Below are 18,371 nucleotides of genomic sequence, written 5' to 3'. Positions count from 1 at the left end.
TACCAAACACTTAAAAAGGTTTCAATAGTTGAAAAAACACAATAGAAAAATATCCATCACTCAAGATTTCACTGCATTTTAGTTGATAAACTAATATCTTCGATGGTTTTATTGCACCCTAACCTGGTGGATTTTCCTACAAAATAAAGTGGAAAAAGAGTCAGCTTCTCTAATAAAAACCTACCAAGTGTGGGTAAACTCAATAGAGACAGAAATCTAATATGGTAATCCATGTTTTACTCTGTCTGGATTCAGTGCGCTTTTCGTGAAACAGGAAATGCTGCAGCAGAATCTACTGTTAGATTTGTTGTTGAGGCTCCAGCAGCTGGATTTTGCCATGTTTTCAGCGCTCTGCTTATGCAGCATGTTAGCCAGCATCAAAGAGGTGGGAGAGAGTCTGGGATTCAGGCTGTTTTACATAAGAAATATATACAGGAACACATATACATGGTGCAAACAAGGAAGAAACATCACCAAGAGTCTTCAGCCTTTTTGTATATCTGAAGGAAATGATGATCTGGCTTCACAAGAACCACAACTAAAAAATGTTCTGTACATATACATCGGATCCTGTGGTCATATCGTAACCAGAAATCCCTTTTCCCAGGATAGAAATGTGAACAATATGGTGGCTTTGTTACACAGTTGTACTGTTTTCAGTGAGTGATGAAAAAGACACAACTTACCTTCTTTTCTGTGCTACATGGGCGAACGGCAGCAGACATTACAGTTTTATAAAAGTCTAGCAGAATTTGTAGCGGCTGTCTTCCTATTACTGTTGGTTATGTGTGTTGTGTTATAGAGTGTGGAAAAAAATTGGCAAAAAAAATACACCAATCCTATATTTTAGTGTGAATATGTGTTCCTGTTTTTATAGGAACACGTAGCTTCTAAGCTATTTTAACTTAGATTTCGTTGTAGATAAAGGAAATCTAATGATGTGGCTACGCAGGAATATATTTACGTTGAAAATAAGAAAATCTATAATAATTTCACATATGTACAAGTAAATAACTGTTGAAATGTTGAAAACTAAACATTTTGAGAAAAAAGAGGCAAATTTTCCTTCAGAATGTTCCACTTACACTCTGGAACATATCAAGATGCGCAATAGAGAACTTGTGGCTTTTATTTATTTATTTTACTTAACAGTGTTAAAAAAAAAAAGTTTCTTTTCCTAATTTAAGAGTTTTAATTTAAGAGGGTTTTTTCCCCTCACAGTGTCATAGAACGTTGTAGTTTCAATATTGTAGATGTATGTGGAAAATGAAAAATGTAATTTTTTTTCTTGAAAATTCACAACTTTTGAACATTTCAGAGAATAGGAGATTTTCTTCTTTTAAATATGTGAAATCAGGGCTGGACAACTATGGCTGAAAAACTTATCACAATGTCAGTGTTTCATATCAGTAGATTTCAATAATTACTGACATCAATTGTTTTTTTGTTTTTTTTGTTTATTTAATATTTGAAATACTGCCAAACTGGTAGAATGACCTGTCCTGTTTTATTCAGTTTTCTCTTCACGCTGTAGTTTATTTTTAAGCAGCTTTGAGGCACGGTGGCGAAACCTGAAACTGCTGCTGCGCAAGTTACTCAACAGGTTGTTGCTAGGTAACCAGAGACTGAGTTAGCTGAGGTCACCAGCCTCGCCCACCTTGCTGTGATAGGCTGAGTGGTTGAAGCCTCTCCTCTGCCTACGTCTCACAGAATTATGTGCAGTTCTGGATTGGAGTTCAATATTCAGTTGAATATTGTATATTTTATCAGACGTTTTATCTATTATCACATGTCTATCACCAGGGTTTTCAAATGACAAAGTATTGTTCTTTTTTTTTCTGTAGCCACTTCCTGTCTTTAGCAGTCAACATGCTAACAACTTCAGTTAATAAAGTGAAAAAGTCGTGGTTAAAAAGAGTAAAAAATTTTGGACACTTTCTTTAGGATGAAACAACTAGAGCGTAAAAAATGTATATTTATTTTAATTTGCCTTTCAATGTTTGCCTTTCTCATAGTTTGTGTTAAGGTATTGTTAATAATGTCTTCAAACAACAATTATTAGGCATATTTTTAAATTTCCTGCCAACTTTAGACATCTTTTAAATCAAAAATACGATGGGCCTCTGGATGGCTGCCGTTCCGCCCTCACCACCAGGCTTTCTGTGGGAAACCCTGCATCACGATATGTATCATTGATTTATTGTCCAGCCCTATGTGAAATTAATCTAGAGAAATGAAATCCTCCGTGGCCACATTTTTTTTTTTTTCTTTGATCCACATATACATCCGTCATACATGTTTACATACAAGTGAGGTTGTGATTTTACGGCAGCGTGTCGGCTCAGGTACTCACATCTGTCAGTCTGTCTCTGGAGCTGCTCCTGATGGAAGGCTTGGACTCGCCGCTCGCGCTCTCACTGTCGCTGTCCTTGCCGTTTTTCTGCCCAGGTTTCAGCTACAAAGACAAAAAAACACACACACACAAGGCAATCAAGGGTTAAAACTGTTAATATTGCAGTCTGAATTATCTACATGCACAGCTCTAGCTCAGCAAGACGTCCCACAGAAGTCAGCTCATGAATATGGGAGAACTGGCAGGATCTGCAGCGCTGTCTCTGTAAATCTGTCATGTTTTCTGAGCCTGTTCAGTAGACGTCGCCGCGCTTGCCAACGATTGACGCCATCTGATCTCTCAGTATGCGACTCTTCTCGGCCCACGGAAGAGGGAACGGGGACAAAGACCCCTCCGGAACCTTCAAACGGAGCCACTCTCCTTCCCGAGCAGACACCACATGCTGAGGCAGCAGGAGCCCGGCGAGTGCCATCCTCCACGTACGCTGTTCGAGATGTGGCTAAATGATGAGAAGGGAAGGAAAAAAAAAAAAAAAAGGGAAGGACCGGCCAATCTGGCAGCGTCTGCGGCCTCACACAGTCTGAGGAACGACGGCGAACTCTTGGGAGTGCAGGGTTCAGCAGGAGGACGTGGGGACTGGACTGCAACTGATGTCCATGCTGCTTCTTAAAGACGAGCCAAATTCCTGGTTCTCATGTTGGCTTTAGTACAAAGCACAGAAAATGCTTGCATTTTGAGACGGTAAGTTAAATGTTTTACCACTTATAATGCCTTACAAAACTACAGACTCGGTCGATAAATAAAAATATCTGAAAACATTATTTTCAAATACTATTGAAAACAATATTCTTTCAATAATATTTTACATATAATAAAATATGTACTGAAATTACGACGCCGCTTGGTGACGGTTTCACCAAGTGAAACACTTTATATAGATTCCAGATTTTTATTTGTAAAAAAGTGTTATGAACTATATTATTTTCCTTCCACTTTACAAACAAGCACCACTCAGTGTTGGTTTATTAGATAAATCCCTGGTTTGTGGCTGTAAATGTAAACGGATATAAATATAAAATATTGGGAATCTAGAGTGCAATGCTGCTCACACCGATCAGTAGAACTTCCCTTTCCGTCTTCTGCACAAAATGGCAAAAGCTCTAGTGTGTGTGTGTTTGGGCGGATGTGTGTTTTCACCTCTCCTTCACTAGTCTCCTTCCAGGTATCAGCAATAATTTAACATGATGAAAGGGCACAAGGCAGGGGAATACCAAAGGAACCCTTGAGCTGAGCAGATAATTAAAATGAAAATGTTCCCTTTTCTGTAGCCATTAGTGGTGTGAAAGGAATCCCATTCCTTGGGAGAACTGCATGATGGGTAGAGGACTGGTGGATTCACTGGAGTGTCGAATGTGATAAGAGAATCTCAGCACTGGGAATGCCTGGTGGGCCCGTTTTAATGTGTGTGAAAGTTTGAGAAGGCTTGTGATCGTGCGTCCACATGGTGCAAAAAGCTTGGAAGGCGCGCTTTAAGACAAAAGAGGCCATGCAGGGAGGGATGTCAAGCATTGTTCTGAGCTTCAGAAGCACTAAGTAGCTTCAGTACAAGACATTCAACCAAAAAAAGGTTATCTTTGTACTTGTAAAACTGCTTCACACTTTCCTTTTTTCTGATATTGTGGAGGATCAAGTCTTAACGAACTTTAAGTATATGTATCCTTATGATGTGATTCTGATGTGAATAGTGCATCCATGTTGGGATCAAGGCTGTGATATTCTGATCATTCTACTGTCATGAAGGGGAACATTATTACCTTTGTAGTAACATCACCATCTAAACTGTTTTTCTCTATTTCAGGAACAGCTGACTGACGGAAATTGACATTTTAATCCTCTATCTGAGTGTCCCTAGCTTGTCTCTCGTCCAGGGACACAAAGACAGACATGGATGGGGCGGAGCCTCAAAGCGACGACCCACTGATTGCAGGGCAAACTTCTACGACCAGCATTTATTGCTCCAATAAATTATAGTCTACCTGTAGTTTTAGCAATGGCAGCAGAAGAAGTGAACAAAGTCGTTCAGTCTATGTCGGCCATGCTTCAAAATACTGAATTAACAGTCATCTTGTTCAGCTCAGCATTTCTCTCTTTGCAGAGGGCGATGGCTGTTTACACTGCAGGCATCAAACTACATTACATGCGTCACAGGCAAGCATTAGCAATGACCTCATCAGAGTCCACACCTTCAGGAAACAATCGTTTCTCAATAGCAGAGAGTCCAGAACTTCCGTACGAAGCAAAGCGTAGAACAAAGGGCTGTTTTTTTTTTTTTACCAGGGTAGTGTAGTGCGAACTGAGGCAAATTTTTCTCACAACTTCACAAATATCACTTATGTGGTGATCCAATGTGCCAGAGAGTTATTTTTCTACGACAACGTGCCTTACAACGTCAATGAAAGGACAGGCAGACACAAAATAGTGCGACAGGGGTGTAAATGCCATTTTGTCCAAAGGGACAGGAGAAAATTCTTCGAGGGGAAAACGGGAACAATATCTCATCCAGCCTGGCCTCTGAACTGATCCGTGAAGAAAGCACGAGGGATGCCGCCTGCGCCCCCAGTCTCAGGCTCCTTCATCAAAACACATTGACCTATAATATTTATTAACCAACCGGTGTCCCTGTTGACAACAATGAGTAGTGCGCGCCAGCACACTCATGCATTTATGAATGCGCGCAGACAAAGAAAAGCTGCTACCGACTGTTCCATCAAATATTCTCTGCCAGGAACTGAACTCATATGTGCTAGGCTTATAAAAGATATAATCAAGTAAGTGTGGGGATGGAGGGGTGGAGAGGGAAAGGGAAAGGGAGAGATATAGACATTTGTGTTTTATTAATCAATGTGGAATCAAACTAGGCTCTGCTGCAGAAAAACCACATAATCACACCATCTGTGTCTTGGTTTATCAGTGGGAAAGGAGTCCATGAAATCAGAAATCTCGCATTTATTCAGCTGCATGTAATGTCTGAAGAACATGTCTAATAAAGACATTCCAATAAAGAGCGGCTCATCTTTCGGGGCTATTACATAGCTCAGGACCTGATTACACAGCTATTTGAAAACGTATCCCCCAGCTTGTTCCCTTTAATTTCCCCCTGAGCTCCTTTAAATTACTTCAGAGAATTGTGTGCGTGTGTGTGCCTGTGTTTCCCCCCCCCTCATCCTCATCTGCTCTCTCTCTTTTTTTTTTTAACTTCAGCTGATGGATTCATTTCTTTTTACGGTGTGATTAATGGATGTCTTAAGCAAATGGAGGGAATGGTGCTGGTCAGTACGATCAAACGGGGAAGCTGAAATTTAATGACCTGCTGCCTGGTGATAAATCTAAATGAGAAACCCCCGTGTGGGGCCTTGGGGGGCCGTCTCTGTGACCTGATCCGGGATCATTTGATCACTCCCACTTGAAACAGCATGGACGGCATACTTTTTACGGCCTTTTAAACTTAGTTTCAGTTTTAAACCTTCTGTAATGAACACCAGTGCACTTCACCGAGGTAAATTACGGTGGAGAGACGAGACATGTGTGTGTAGGGACGCAGTGCACAAGAAGTAATGCAAAGGAAATCAAGTAGTAGGTAATTGCATTTAGAGGGAAACTTTATCTATCTGTGTATTCTTAATATTAGATGAAATTAGAAATAATAAAGTTGAAAATAATGGTTTAAATTTATACTAATTAAATACAATAATGTGTTCAATTTACTATTAAGTGCATGGTAAACTTCCACTAACAAAGTTGAATTTGCTTGACTCAACGCTGCTGCTTTGTTGACTTCGGTAGGCTTGGACCCCTAAATATTTTAAGCAGATACACTGAATAGACCAAAAAAGTACAATGGAAAACATTCTGGTAATACTTCCTTGAAGATTCAAGTAGCTGATTTGTAATCATTAGATTTGTCAAGGTTAGACCTACAAATTATGACTCTACTTTTCTCCAGTTTCTCATTATGTGCTGCAGTATAATATAAGAAGAAATAAGGAAAGATATAAAAATACTTTTTGCCTGAGTTCACATTTTTCACAGTGTTCCAAGTTTTAAAACTGTCTGATTTTAACAACCTTCTTACTATCTGCTAAAAGTATTTTATGGCCTAAATGAACATGCCTCAACATATAGACCTTTATCATTTAAAACACCTCACTGATGCTGAAAAGAGCTAATAATGTCATTTATACTCAGTCACAGTATCAACTTTGGTCAGAGCTGAAAACGGACCAATTTGTCAGTGCAATTTTACTTTAAAGATGCAACAGGTTGTGACTACAAGCCCATAATCCCTTGTAGTTTTGTCAGTCCAATATCTAGTTATGATCAGGGGAGCTGTATAGGGGGGGGGGGGAGTGATGACGATTCTAGGGGGCCCTGACCAACAGGGGGGCCCTCCAGAATTAATTAATTTATTTATTTTTGTTCATAGAAATTGAAAAGAAAAAAAAAAACAGGGCCCTGTCAATTACAAAATTAATCATATTGTATTTTCAAAGATTGTTTTTAGCAGTAAAAATGTAATGTTCCCACTCCCAGATCAAAAAACACATCCATATTTGCCCTGAACCCCCCCATATGCGTTAAATGGTTTGTTCCTGCTTAGAGCGCTTCACCGTGACGCTGTTAGCAGCAGCCAGTGGAAGACACGAACGATTGTGGCAGTTACTATGCTGCTAAGATAAGTTATAAAATAAGGTTTTCAAAAAAAGAGAGGGAGAGAGAAAAAGATAAGAGTGTTAATTTATAACCCAGTTTTTCTCCAAGAGAGGTGGGTAGACTGTGAGATTATCAACCATTTAGCATAATTAGCTACAAACTACTGTTTGCCTCCTTTTCACTAGCATTTAATGAATTAAGGAAAAAAATTACCAACATATTTATATATTTAACTTGTCCTTATACCTTTTACCACTTAACAGGTGAGTCAGTCAGCAGCAGCTCTAACCCACGCCCCTCCTGACCCGCCCTCTCCTGAGTGAAATTAAAGCTGCAGTATGCAACTTTTATTAAAAAAAAACTTTTTCACATATTTTTTAAAACTGTCATTATGTTGTGACAGTATGGCATGAGAAATAATCTGTGAAAATTCTATTTCCTTTGCCTTCTCCCAGTGCTAGAAACAACCAGTCAGTGGCAGGAGAGTTTTAGTGCTGTCAAGCCACAATGTGGCTGGTCATCCTCCCTCCCCCTCGCTCTGTGCTATGCTGTAGCTAGCATAGCCTGTTGTGAATGCTCAGTCTAGTTAGCATAGCTACAATGACAGCAGATCAACAGTTTCTTGTAATGATAAGTTGTTTCTCTAACATTAGCACATTTTAGCAGTGAGTGAATGAGGCTAATTGACAGCGCTAAGAGCATCCTACTGTTTCTGATTGGCTGTTTTGGTCAGAACGTTGCAGTACTTTAACCAGTAATAGTAATTCAGGAAGGAGATGGAGGAGATTGATTGTTTACACAGATCACCTGTCTCATAAACTGTCACATCATGACAGCTTTAACAAATATTGAGAAACCTTTTTTTTTATTAAAGTTATGTACTGCAGCTTGAATAAAAAGAAACTACATAGCATTTTTTGAGAAGTTTGAATTGCTTTATGTGTAGATGCACGTTGCTTTTCACTGTTGCTCATGGAGAGACATTAAAGTAAGCTAAAACTAATAGAAAAAAATTAAGCAACCTACTTGCATACTGGCTGTGGACTGTTGGGTGTTAAATTCATGAGCAGTAAATATTGTGCTAATTATCAGTATAGAACCAAAGAAGGCAAGGCAGATGCAAGACTTTAAAATTGTGATGCTTTTATGTGTCAAATAGACTCAAAAAATTATAACAGCGGCTGTGCAGGGGGCCCCAAGATTCCTGGCGGCGCCCCTGGTTATCATACTTAGATCTGGTTAGCAACACTTAAATAAAATGAATAAATCAATAAAACAACCCATGTGTAACTGCAGAAAAACAATTAGAGCACAATCACAATGTTCAGTTGTTATAAAGAAGTTGTATATGAAATATGACTTAAAAGAATTCATAATTTAATGCCTTGAAATTGGGCCTCTGTCTCTTTAAAAGCTCCTGCTCTTTCTAAAGCTCCGCCTTCAGGAAGTCACTCCTTTATTAACCTTGGAGCAATATTTTTATGAACGTTGCACTGCATGAGCTCAGCAGATCCCCAGTTCCACCAGGTGTTTGCTAATGGCTGCTGGCTAGTCTGAAGGAGCTGAGTGAGAGAGCCACAGAGGAGGGCTGCTCTGTGAGGGCGGAAGCTCTGAAGCATGGAAACTGCAGCTCTCTGAGGGGAGCTGCGCCTTGAAGGGAGCGGTAGGTACATCCACGCGTTTTGAACAGCTAAATGGTTGCCATGAGAGACTAAAGGGTTTCCCAAACATGCATGAAAGAATCAATTCAGGTATGTTTTTGATGAAGGAATAATATTATAACAAGCTGCAAAGTCCAAAAAAGTCAATTTTACACAATACTACACTTTTAAGTCATTTAAGTTAAGATAAGTTTTAAGTTTTCAGATATTAAAGCCCACAAAGGATCCCCAAAAGCAATTTTTTTCAGGATTTCTGAGTTACAACAAGTATTACACAGAAAAAAATCACATTTAAGGTACTAAAACACTACATCAAATCCACTATACTGCTATATAATGGTGTTCCTGCGACATATCAGAGGACAGACAGTTTCTCTCCTACGGGCTGCTGTAGATTCACCCATGCACTCTTATATTCACTCAGCCTATACAAACAAAAGCTGACAGCTCCTTGCCCACCTACGGGCATTTCCTATCAGAATAAAATGTGCTACTATATGTACACAATACAAAGCAATACTACTATGGCTACATGTAAAATCCTATCAGTACTTGATCCAAGCATGCAAGCATTACAAACATGTATTTTTTATGACCTCACATGTCGAAAAAAACACACATTCATAGTAGGGCTGGAAAATAAATCAATATATATCACGATACACACATGATCAATATCAATACATAATACATCTGATAGAATATTTAATAGAATATTCACTGAATTCTGATACATAACCGCACAGCATTCTGGGAGATGTAGACAGAGCAAAGGCTTTAGCTGCTCAACCTCTCATGGCCAGCTAAGCAAGGTGGGTGGCATCAACTAACTCACTCACTCACTGGTTACCTAGCGACAACTTGTTGAGTAACTTGAGCAGCAGGAGTTCAGGTTTTGCCACCGTGCCTCATCGCTGCTTAAAAATAAACAATGGCGCAGAGTGAAACTGTGGATAAAACAGGAAATGTTACACCATCAGCTTAGCAGTATGTCAGGTATTTAAAAAAACAAAAAATTCAATAATTATCAATATCAATTACTATCGCTAAACTGATGTGAAACGTTTAAATGTCGTGCTACGTTTTTCAGCCGTACTGTTGCTACGCGAGCAAAACAAAAGTGAAAAAAGGCAATAACGTTCGTCCCAAATGATCACAGTTGTACGTTCTGAGACAAAAGGCAAAATGAAATATCTAATTTAGCAGCGTTACCTTGAGAGGTGCTGTAAAACAGCTATTACAACATATTCCTGAGCATGTGGAGTCAATTATTTTCTCACTTACTGAAAAGTGCTCACCATTGCCATAGTGGAATTTTACAAGTGTATTGACCTATTCTCAAGGGCTGCACTACAGCCCCAATGCAATCAAGCACAAAAGTAGGCCTGCTAACATTTTGAACCACAAAGGCCTTTTTAAATGGAGTCGTACACAACCAATCTACAGCGGATACCCCGCCCTACCCCTCCTTCGCCTTCATCCCACAGAGGAAAAAAAAATAAGGGGGGAGAGAACTGGCCTCAGTTTTCTACTCGCCTCAGTGGGATTCTGCTGCCATCAGCTCCTGGTTTCCCTTAGTTACGCGCAACAGCAGCTGCGGAGCTCGGCGGTAATAAAACCTGGAACAATTTAACGGCTTTTATTGTTCTTCTGCGGCTTTCACAACAGCTAACCTGTCCTCGCAGGATCTGGCAGGAAGAATCCCCACTAGGGCAGCAATGAAAGAGGATCTCATTTACCTAAAAGCGCTTATAAATTTTTAATTTGCTCTAACAAGTAAATTAACAAGTCCCTCATTTGGGAAGTTTTATGGCTGCTTGCCACTAAGGGAGAACCATGAAAGTTTTATAGATAATCCACTGCTGAAGCTCTGTTGCTGCTAATAAATTGTGTGTTTCCAGCAGAACTGTCAGATCCCCTCAGTTTCTACTGCACCACACCATGAATATTTCCCCTCACGCCGTCTTCAGAGGTCCTGCACACCAGCGAAGTAGAGCTTAATGAGTGAACGGTTAAAAACAAACTTAGAGAATTTCCTTTGACTTTCTGCAGATGTTCCCCCTCGGCCCGAGGACAGAGCAATGCGAAACATTAGGACCGCATTAGGCTTTGCTAATTATGTCCCTGCAGCCTCCACATCACATCAGCCTCACAGTGAGCCCCATCCACCAACGCCACCTTAGGCTGGTTGACAACAGCAGTTGGAAACTGCTGGGCCTGTTTATCTCACAGCCGGCCTTATCTGACAAGACTAATGTGAAAATGGGGGCCGCGGGACAGTCAGGGCCTGCACGGGGGTTGACATTGGGCCCTATGTCATCTTTCTGACAGTGGCTGCGTGGGTGAGCCTAACAGCATGGCCCAATGGTGACCCTGCACTTTGCCTCCCTCCGCACACCCCCAAGGCCCAGCTGCTTTAACTTCCACAGACAGGCGCCCCGCCTGACGCTCTTGTCACCCATAACCCTTTCTGCCACCCTCGCTCACAGCCTGTCAGTGAGCATCAGTGCTTGGCTCGCACAGCTACAAATTTGCTTGCTGTTCCCTTAGTGCGGCAAAGAGGTCACAGAGCTCCGATTGTGATTATAACCTCAATTTAGCTTGTTTCGTCTCTGTACTTGAACCATGGATGTCACGTGGGCTGCTATCAGAGTCAAAATGTCAATTTAAAAGACTTAGGACCTGCTCTTAGGATGGGGTATTGGTACTAGTCCTAGGAGTGGGCGATATGGACATTTTATTGATTCTTTCTTTGATAAGATTGATTAAAAGAAAAACTATTAATTACTCATTGTTTAGGCAACTGTATCGCTGTGACTGCATGACACATCATTCATAGTTCTTGAAAAACATTTCCATTTCATAATGTCAGATTTTTTTTATTTTTGTTTACATTTTTTGCATAATAAATTGTGAAATGTATCATGATGACAGATCAAAATTCTTATAATGAAAAAAAATTCACTTTTTTTTTTCATTGCCAAAATCACATTTATCGTGATTTTGGCAATCACGATAAATGTGATTGCCAAATTCACGGGTGTCCGCTCCCAGAGCAGAACGCAAACATTCTGGCATTCTGGGTAAAAACAACCAAAACAAACACACAAGTCTAGTGCTGGTGGGAAAAATGGCTCAAGGTCCTTTTGCAAAAGACAAAAGAGAAATCCTACAACCATTAGAATTGGATACCACTCCCTTTTTGGTTGACGTTTTGTGAAAAAGGAATGTGCGCTCAGTGGCTTCAAATAAAGATTTTCTCACTGTGTGTGAGTGAAAGCAAAGCCTTTAGCAGATAACAGGAAGGCTGAACAGGGTCTTATAGTTAAATAATGTGCACATATGCTGTTCTTAGACGTTCCCATAAAAGCTAATGCATTTCTCCATATGCTGTCAACTCCACAAAAAGTTGCACAAAATTCAAATAACCTTTTGGCATCCTGCAGTTTAGTTTTTAGAGTTTTTAACTCTACACACGTGAGAAAGCAAACCTATATTTTGTTTAATACTGCAGCATCCGTATGCGATGTGCTGCGTCGAGCTAGCCTTTGCTAAAACATTTTACGAGTGACGACTTGCTAACATGCATCCACTCCAACCTTTCTCAAGCCAATGAAGAGGCTTTCTCGAGGGCTGTGCTGGAATTTGGAGCCAAATATATGGACCCACAGTTGCAGGGCGAGAGCATCCTGAGAAGCAGGAGGCGTTGGGGAAACGGAGGCTCATAAGGGTGGGAAGTGGGAGGGGGAAGAAAGGGAGAGGGGGGTAAACGCGGTTGAGAGCACTGTCTTTATCTCATCAGTCATACTAAGGACTCCATTTCCTCCAACCCCAGGCTGGAGGCTACTAAAGCTTGCGGCTGCATTTATACATCGCCATAAATCTCTGATCTATGACGACATTACAGACAAATCAATATGCTTTTAACATCCATCCTGCGCCCCGCGTCGCAATCACCCTCCTCACAAATGGTCATATAATGTAGTAGTGGAGTGGATTGAGTTATGGGGACAATTCCCTGATTTAATAATGAACTGAGCAGGTGGAGAGTAAAAAAAATGTGCGGTGGTAGGACGGGGGGAGAATATAAGAGCAGTGGGGGACTTCTACTCTCTCAGATCATATCCGAACAACTTGTTATAGTGGCCCAGCGTGGCAGTAAAATAACCTTGCAGCCCACTTTACATGCCTCTAATTCCCCGGGTGACGTTTCCCCAACGTTCCCAGTGCGGGCCAGGAAAAAATTAGACCAACCGGATATTGTTACATGACGTCTTCCCAGAAGGGCGCCGAAAACTGAGAGTGATCACACTTACGGCTGCCCCGGCTGAGCGCTCGTCAACGCATAACCACGTAGAGAAAATCTGCATCCTATTAATTATATGAATCCCCCGCTCTTCCCATACATGCTTCGGTGTAGTTCCTACCATATTGGCTTTTAAACTCCGAGCCAACTAAAGAGGCCCGACGGCGTGCCAAAATCACAGCTCCCAACGCCGACCGGACTGCCTCGATAAAGAGCGGTATGGAAAAAAGGCATCAGAGAGAAAAAAAGCTCCTCTCCTATCGGCTTGCAGAGGCTATCATTTCTCTTTTTTATTGCCATTTATTTTCCTCCAGGAATTCACTGCCAGTATATTGGCAGGCCTTCCAGGAGATGGAGGCAATGAAATTTAGCGCGGACACTTAACACTGGGTCAAGCTGTGTGTGAGGCTCATGTGGTAATATGATAGACAAGTGCTTCCAGTTTAGGGAAAGAGGGCTCTATTTGTGTTACAGGAATAGCGGTAATGTGCTCTCCCTGACACTCTTTGCAGAGCAAAAACATAAACTGGGGAGTGTTCATTGGAAAGGGAAGATGGGTACTCCTGCAAAATGGCGAATCCCGTACCGTGGTTGCTGATGTGGCAGGGAGGAAAAAAAAAAGAAAAAAAGATCGGAGATTGGTCAACGGAGACATTCAAACCACTTTTTCTCTCTGTCACAGCAGCGTGAGCTCTCGGGAAAATAGAAATTGATGGAAATGTGGCACAGATAAGTCTGCAGGGGGAATATTAGAAAGGCCGTATTTTGTGTTTCTCTGAGACCTGACTGCAGGGATATACTTCAGACTCCGTCGCAGCTGTTTGTTCGGCTGTCATGACGACACGGACAAAAAACTGGAGATTGAAGCAGATGAAAGCAATCGATGTTCAGCATTTCTGCAATCAAAACCACATCATCTCCGGCAAGCAAAATTTCCTTTTAAAAAATATGCTGCTCTTAATTTTATTTTTATTATTACTTCACAGAAGTTGAATGTATATAGTGCAAAGCGAATGCAGTGGATGCCCAGTATCCACTCGCAAAGAGCTAACCTCTGCAAACATTTGAAATCCCCACAAAAATGCTTCTATTTGAATAGTTCAAACACTAAATATACTTTAAAGGGGCAGTATTGTGTGTTTCCCAGTCACATCATATCATTTTATAGCACCATCAAGTAGCCATTGTACCTTCAGTTGTTATAAAAATGCTAAATATGTCAAATATGACTTAAAAGAAATTTGACTTTGTAATTTAACATCTTGAAATTGGGCCTCTGTCTCCTGTTCTTTCTGAAACTCCGCCTTCAGGAAGTCATCACTCCTATAAACTCTTTAACAACGTTTTTACTAGCACCGCACCAGTAGTTTCTTATAAGAAGTAGCGTAGCTCAGCAGATGTGCAGTTCCACCAGGTGTTTGCTAATTTCTGCTGGCTAGTCTACAGGAGCTGAGTGCGGGAGTCACTGAGGGAGGGTTGCTCTGTGAAGCGCGGACGTTCGGACGCTTGGAAACTGCAGCTCCGAGGAGGATTTTTGTCCTCAAAGGCAGCAACAGGTCCAGGCATTTTTCACAGCTGAATGCATGTAAGAATCAAGGCAACACTCCAGGTATGTTTTTGATGACGGAATAACATTATAACATGATGTAAAGCTCAAAAAAGTCAATATTACATAATACTTCTCCTTTAATATGCACAATAGAAACCATCTTAGCACTACTGGAGAAGCTAGCATTGACAGTTTTCCTTAAACCACTCCGGTTAGTAGACAGCAAGTAAGTTAAATCACCTCAATGACTAATGCCGATATCACACACTTATAAGGGATGTTGGACCTGACCAGAATACGGCAGAGTAAAGCACACAGTGTCTATGAGAGGAAAGAGTAGAAATGAATACAGGGAACATTATGGATCCATGTCTACAAATACAATTTGCCGCTTTTGGAAAAAAAGAAAAAAAAGTTAAAATTTAAAGGGATCTTTCATCATTTCTCAAGTTTTCCCTCGTTGTACAACAATGTCATTCGAGTTATCACAGATAAATTTCAAAAACATATCAGTAAAACTAAAGTAATTAGCTTATACGAGGTAATACAAAAATATATTTGAATCTAAAAGTGCTAATGAAGTACATCTACAATACTATAATGATTTAACATCAGAATGTGGATTTTAAGCGCACAATAGCTCTAACCTACTCAGAACAGCAAGAAAGTTCCTGAGCAATGCTAATAGAAAATCACATTACAGCATCATAGACTGAATTAGTACCATTGAACTATTAAAACATGTGCTAATAGAAAAATAAGTGCAATTACATTAAAAAATACAATATACACAACAGTAATAATAGAAAACCTTACAATACCACGTTATTTTTACTGAATTTGATCAGTTACAAGGGATTTTAGCCACTTTTCAGTGAATGTATTGAGCTAAATGCTAACAGAGCATGTGTAACCACTCATCCATGCTCACCGGGCTTCAGCCACTCACAACGGAAGCTTTCTGTCATTTAATAAAAACGAATTTACTATTTTGAATTATATATTACGCAGAGCTGTTCTAGCATTGTTTTTCTTACCAATTTCAAGATTCTTCATCGAATTTCACAAGATCTTCCGGGCTATTAGCGGGAGCAACCATCAGCTCTGAGCTCTCATGTCTGATGCAATCTGAGCAAAGGGGCGGGGCAATCAACCTAATTGGCTGATGTGAATTCCGACTGCGTCAGCTATTGGTTGTTTAAGCCATCACTAAAAAACGATCACTAAAGGCGTATTGCACAGATTTTAAAGATTTTTAGCACTTTTTACATATATTTATGAACATACTTATGAACTTATTTTTAACTTTATTACTTTTTAAATCTTATTGTAGAATAAGACATGTAATCTATTTATTTATACTTTTTAATCTCATTGTAGAATAAGATATTAAATCAATATTCATTCTTGCTTGTGTTTTTAACACTGGGTTACACTCTCCTTCAACTTATTGGCCAAGACAGACTAATACAAATAGCTTCATTCAATGTAGCTCCATATAGTAACACAGATGTCAGTTGCCTGAAAAACACACAATTGTTAATATAGAGATACAGTAATATCAAAGTAACCCTATAGCAACTTTAAACCATCTAAAATGTTTTGACCTTTGACTACTTTTCAAAAAACTCAGGCTGACATGACATCTTCCTGCTACAGGTAAGCAAACTATTACTAAACCATACAGAACCGTACTTCAGAGAAGTCAAGCCAAACCTTTAAAAGATCTGCTGCACACGTCTTAGTGCCAGATACCACAGCATACCTTCAGGGGTCAACTGGAGTCCATGCAGTAACAGGGAATGTAAAACTCTATTAGGCAGGTGGTCATAATGTTACATCTAATCAGTGGAGATTGTTCCAGGATTTAAAAATAAACTGAAACTAAAAAAAAAAAAAACCCAGTGTCGGGGATAAGGCAGGTGTTTCCATTTACCGTTGCCAAACCATTGGTGTTGTATGTTGGGATAAGGCAACTAGCACCTAACTTTAACAGCATTCAGCTCCATCTGTGCTGCAACTTGGGGATTAGAAGTGGCAGTAAAATCTGACGGTGAGATATAGAGTTTCTATTTGGCAGACCCAATGTGTCTGCCTAAAGCCAGCACTGTTATCACCCGAGTCGGCTTCTACTGCTGCTGTAAAGGTCCTCATTTACCCGCCTTCCTAAAATGCATGTGTATCGTTATCAAGTCATAAAACAAGACAGTGCAGCGGCCCCGCTATATTAATAGCAGCGGTTTGTTCAGCTTGCAAAGAGTCTGCCAAACATCTGCTCTGAAGGCTTCAACAGATTGATAATGGGGGTAAAAAAAAAAAAAAAAAAAAAAAAAACAGCCAAGGGCAACCAGAATAAAGCCAAACAACATAACCGGAGATGCAGACATTAGGATTTTAGAGACCAGAAATTCCCCTGGTGCAATATAACAGCACGGCCGATGAAAACGCATAGCAACAGCACAATACCATCCATTAACATTAGTGGAACAGCTTTTCATTTATTATCTAATATTACAGACGTCTCGCTGGCTGTGGCCATTAAAAAAACACCACTGCCTGGACTTGAGTTTGTTCCTACGGCACAATGAGATAAGTTCTTTAAAGCAATTAAAATTTGCCAACCTATGTTTCCTTTCCAGCTGCCAAACAAAGCAGAAAAACTGGCCAGACTTTATAAACGCAGTGGATTGGATAGTGAGACCTGCCCGAGGCTTTATACGCATCAATGTCTCCTTATCAGTATGTTTGTTTTTGTTTTTTACTGATAAAAAAAAAAGTCAGGAATAATTGAACATCTGCTTGTGATAATTCTGCTTAACGTGCAGCCCGCGTTATTCTGGAACAAGAATGCAATCCATAAAGTTAACTTTCCACAAAATTCTTTAACAACCGTTTATTGTAAAGCCGTGAAGGATGCATTTCCAAAGTCCTTTTGTCATTTGGATCACCTTAGATTTAGGCTGCATTCACACCAGGAAGGAGTACTTAGTTCGCTTTAATCTGGTTCGTTGGGGAAGGTGTGAACGCGTAATCAAACTCTGTTGAGGACCAAAAAAGTGAACTCTGGTCCGCCTAAAAACCTTAGTCTCAGTTCGGTTAAAGTGAGCGCTGGTGCAGTTCAAATGAATATGTGAATACAAGCAGACTGCTGCAACAGCAGGAAGCGAACTATAGCACAAGGCATTCTGGGTAAATACAACCAAATCAAACAGGCGAGTGGTAGTGGGAGAAATGGTTCGTGGTCTTTTGCCAAAGACGAAAGAGAGATCTCATAACTGCTAAGTTTTTGTGCCCCTCCATTTTTGTTGAAGAAGGCAGTTGTACTACTCAGTGTCTTCTTCAGAGGTTTTCATGCAGTTTCCTTCAGTGGTTCTTGGTGTAGTGCCACCACAGGCGAGGCAGGGACAGGTTTGGTTCATTTGCCACAGTGCAGCGTGTCAAATGGACTGAAAATGTAAGAGTTGCACTTTTGATAGTCCCAATCACTTGAGACTATCAAGTGTGAAAACGCCCTTAGACAAGCATGATGTAATGCAATCAATGTATGGCTAGTCAAACCTGGATTAGATTGCTCAACATTATCTTTATGGGCGACTGTGGCTCTGCGGGTAGAGTAGTCGTCTTGCGATTGGAAGGTTGTAGGTTCGATTCCAGCTTCCTCCTGCCACGTGTCGATGTGCCCCTGGGCAAGGCACTTAACCCTAAATTGCTTACCGAGCTGCGTATCGGTGTATAAATGTGTGAGCGTTTGTGAGTGCGAATGGGTGAATGTGACTCTAGTGTAAAGCGCTT

At 40.4% G+C, this 18,371-nt stretch overlaps 1 protein-coding gene across 14 annotated transcripts in view; it reads right to left on the bottom strand.

The window, feature by feature from the left end:
* The window catches only part of auts2a (activator of transcription and developmental regulator AUTS2 a), a 359,733-nt gene that overhangs the window by 215,911 nt on the left and 125,451 nt on the right, over nt 1-18,371 (bottom strand). For all 14 annotated transcript variants that reach the window (XM_008428210.3, XM_081615290.1, XM_081615291.1 and 11 more), the window contains one exon: nt 2,354-2,455. In XM_008428210.3, coding sequence (XP_008426432.1) covers nt 2,354-2,455 — 102 coding nt within the window. The remainder of the gene's footprint in view (nt 1-2,353; nt 2,456-18,371) is intronic.

The sequence above is a fragment of the Poecilia reticulata genome, chromosome 14 (assembly GCF_904066995.2).
Source record: "Poecilia reticulata chromosome 14, P_reticulata-male-v2, whole genome shotgun sequence".
Taxonomy (NCBI): domain Eukaryota; kingdom Metazoa; phylum Chordata; class Actinopteri; order Cyprinodontiformes; family Poeciliidae; genus Poecilia; species Poecilia reticulata.
The sequence above is the reverse complement of the archived record's forward strand: the minus strand, read 5'-3'. Positions and strand labels throughout refer to the sequence as shown.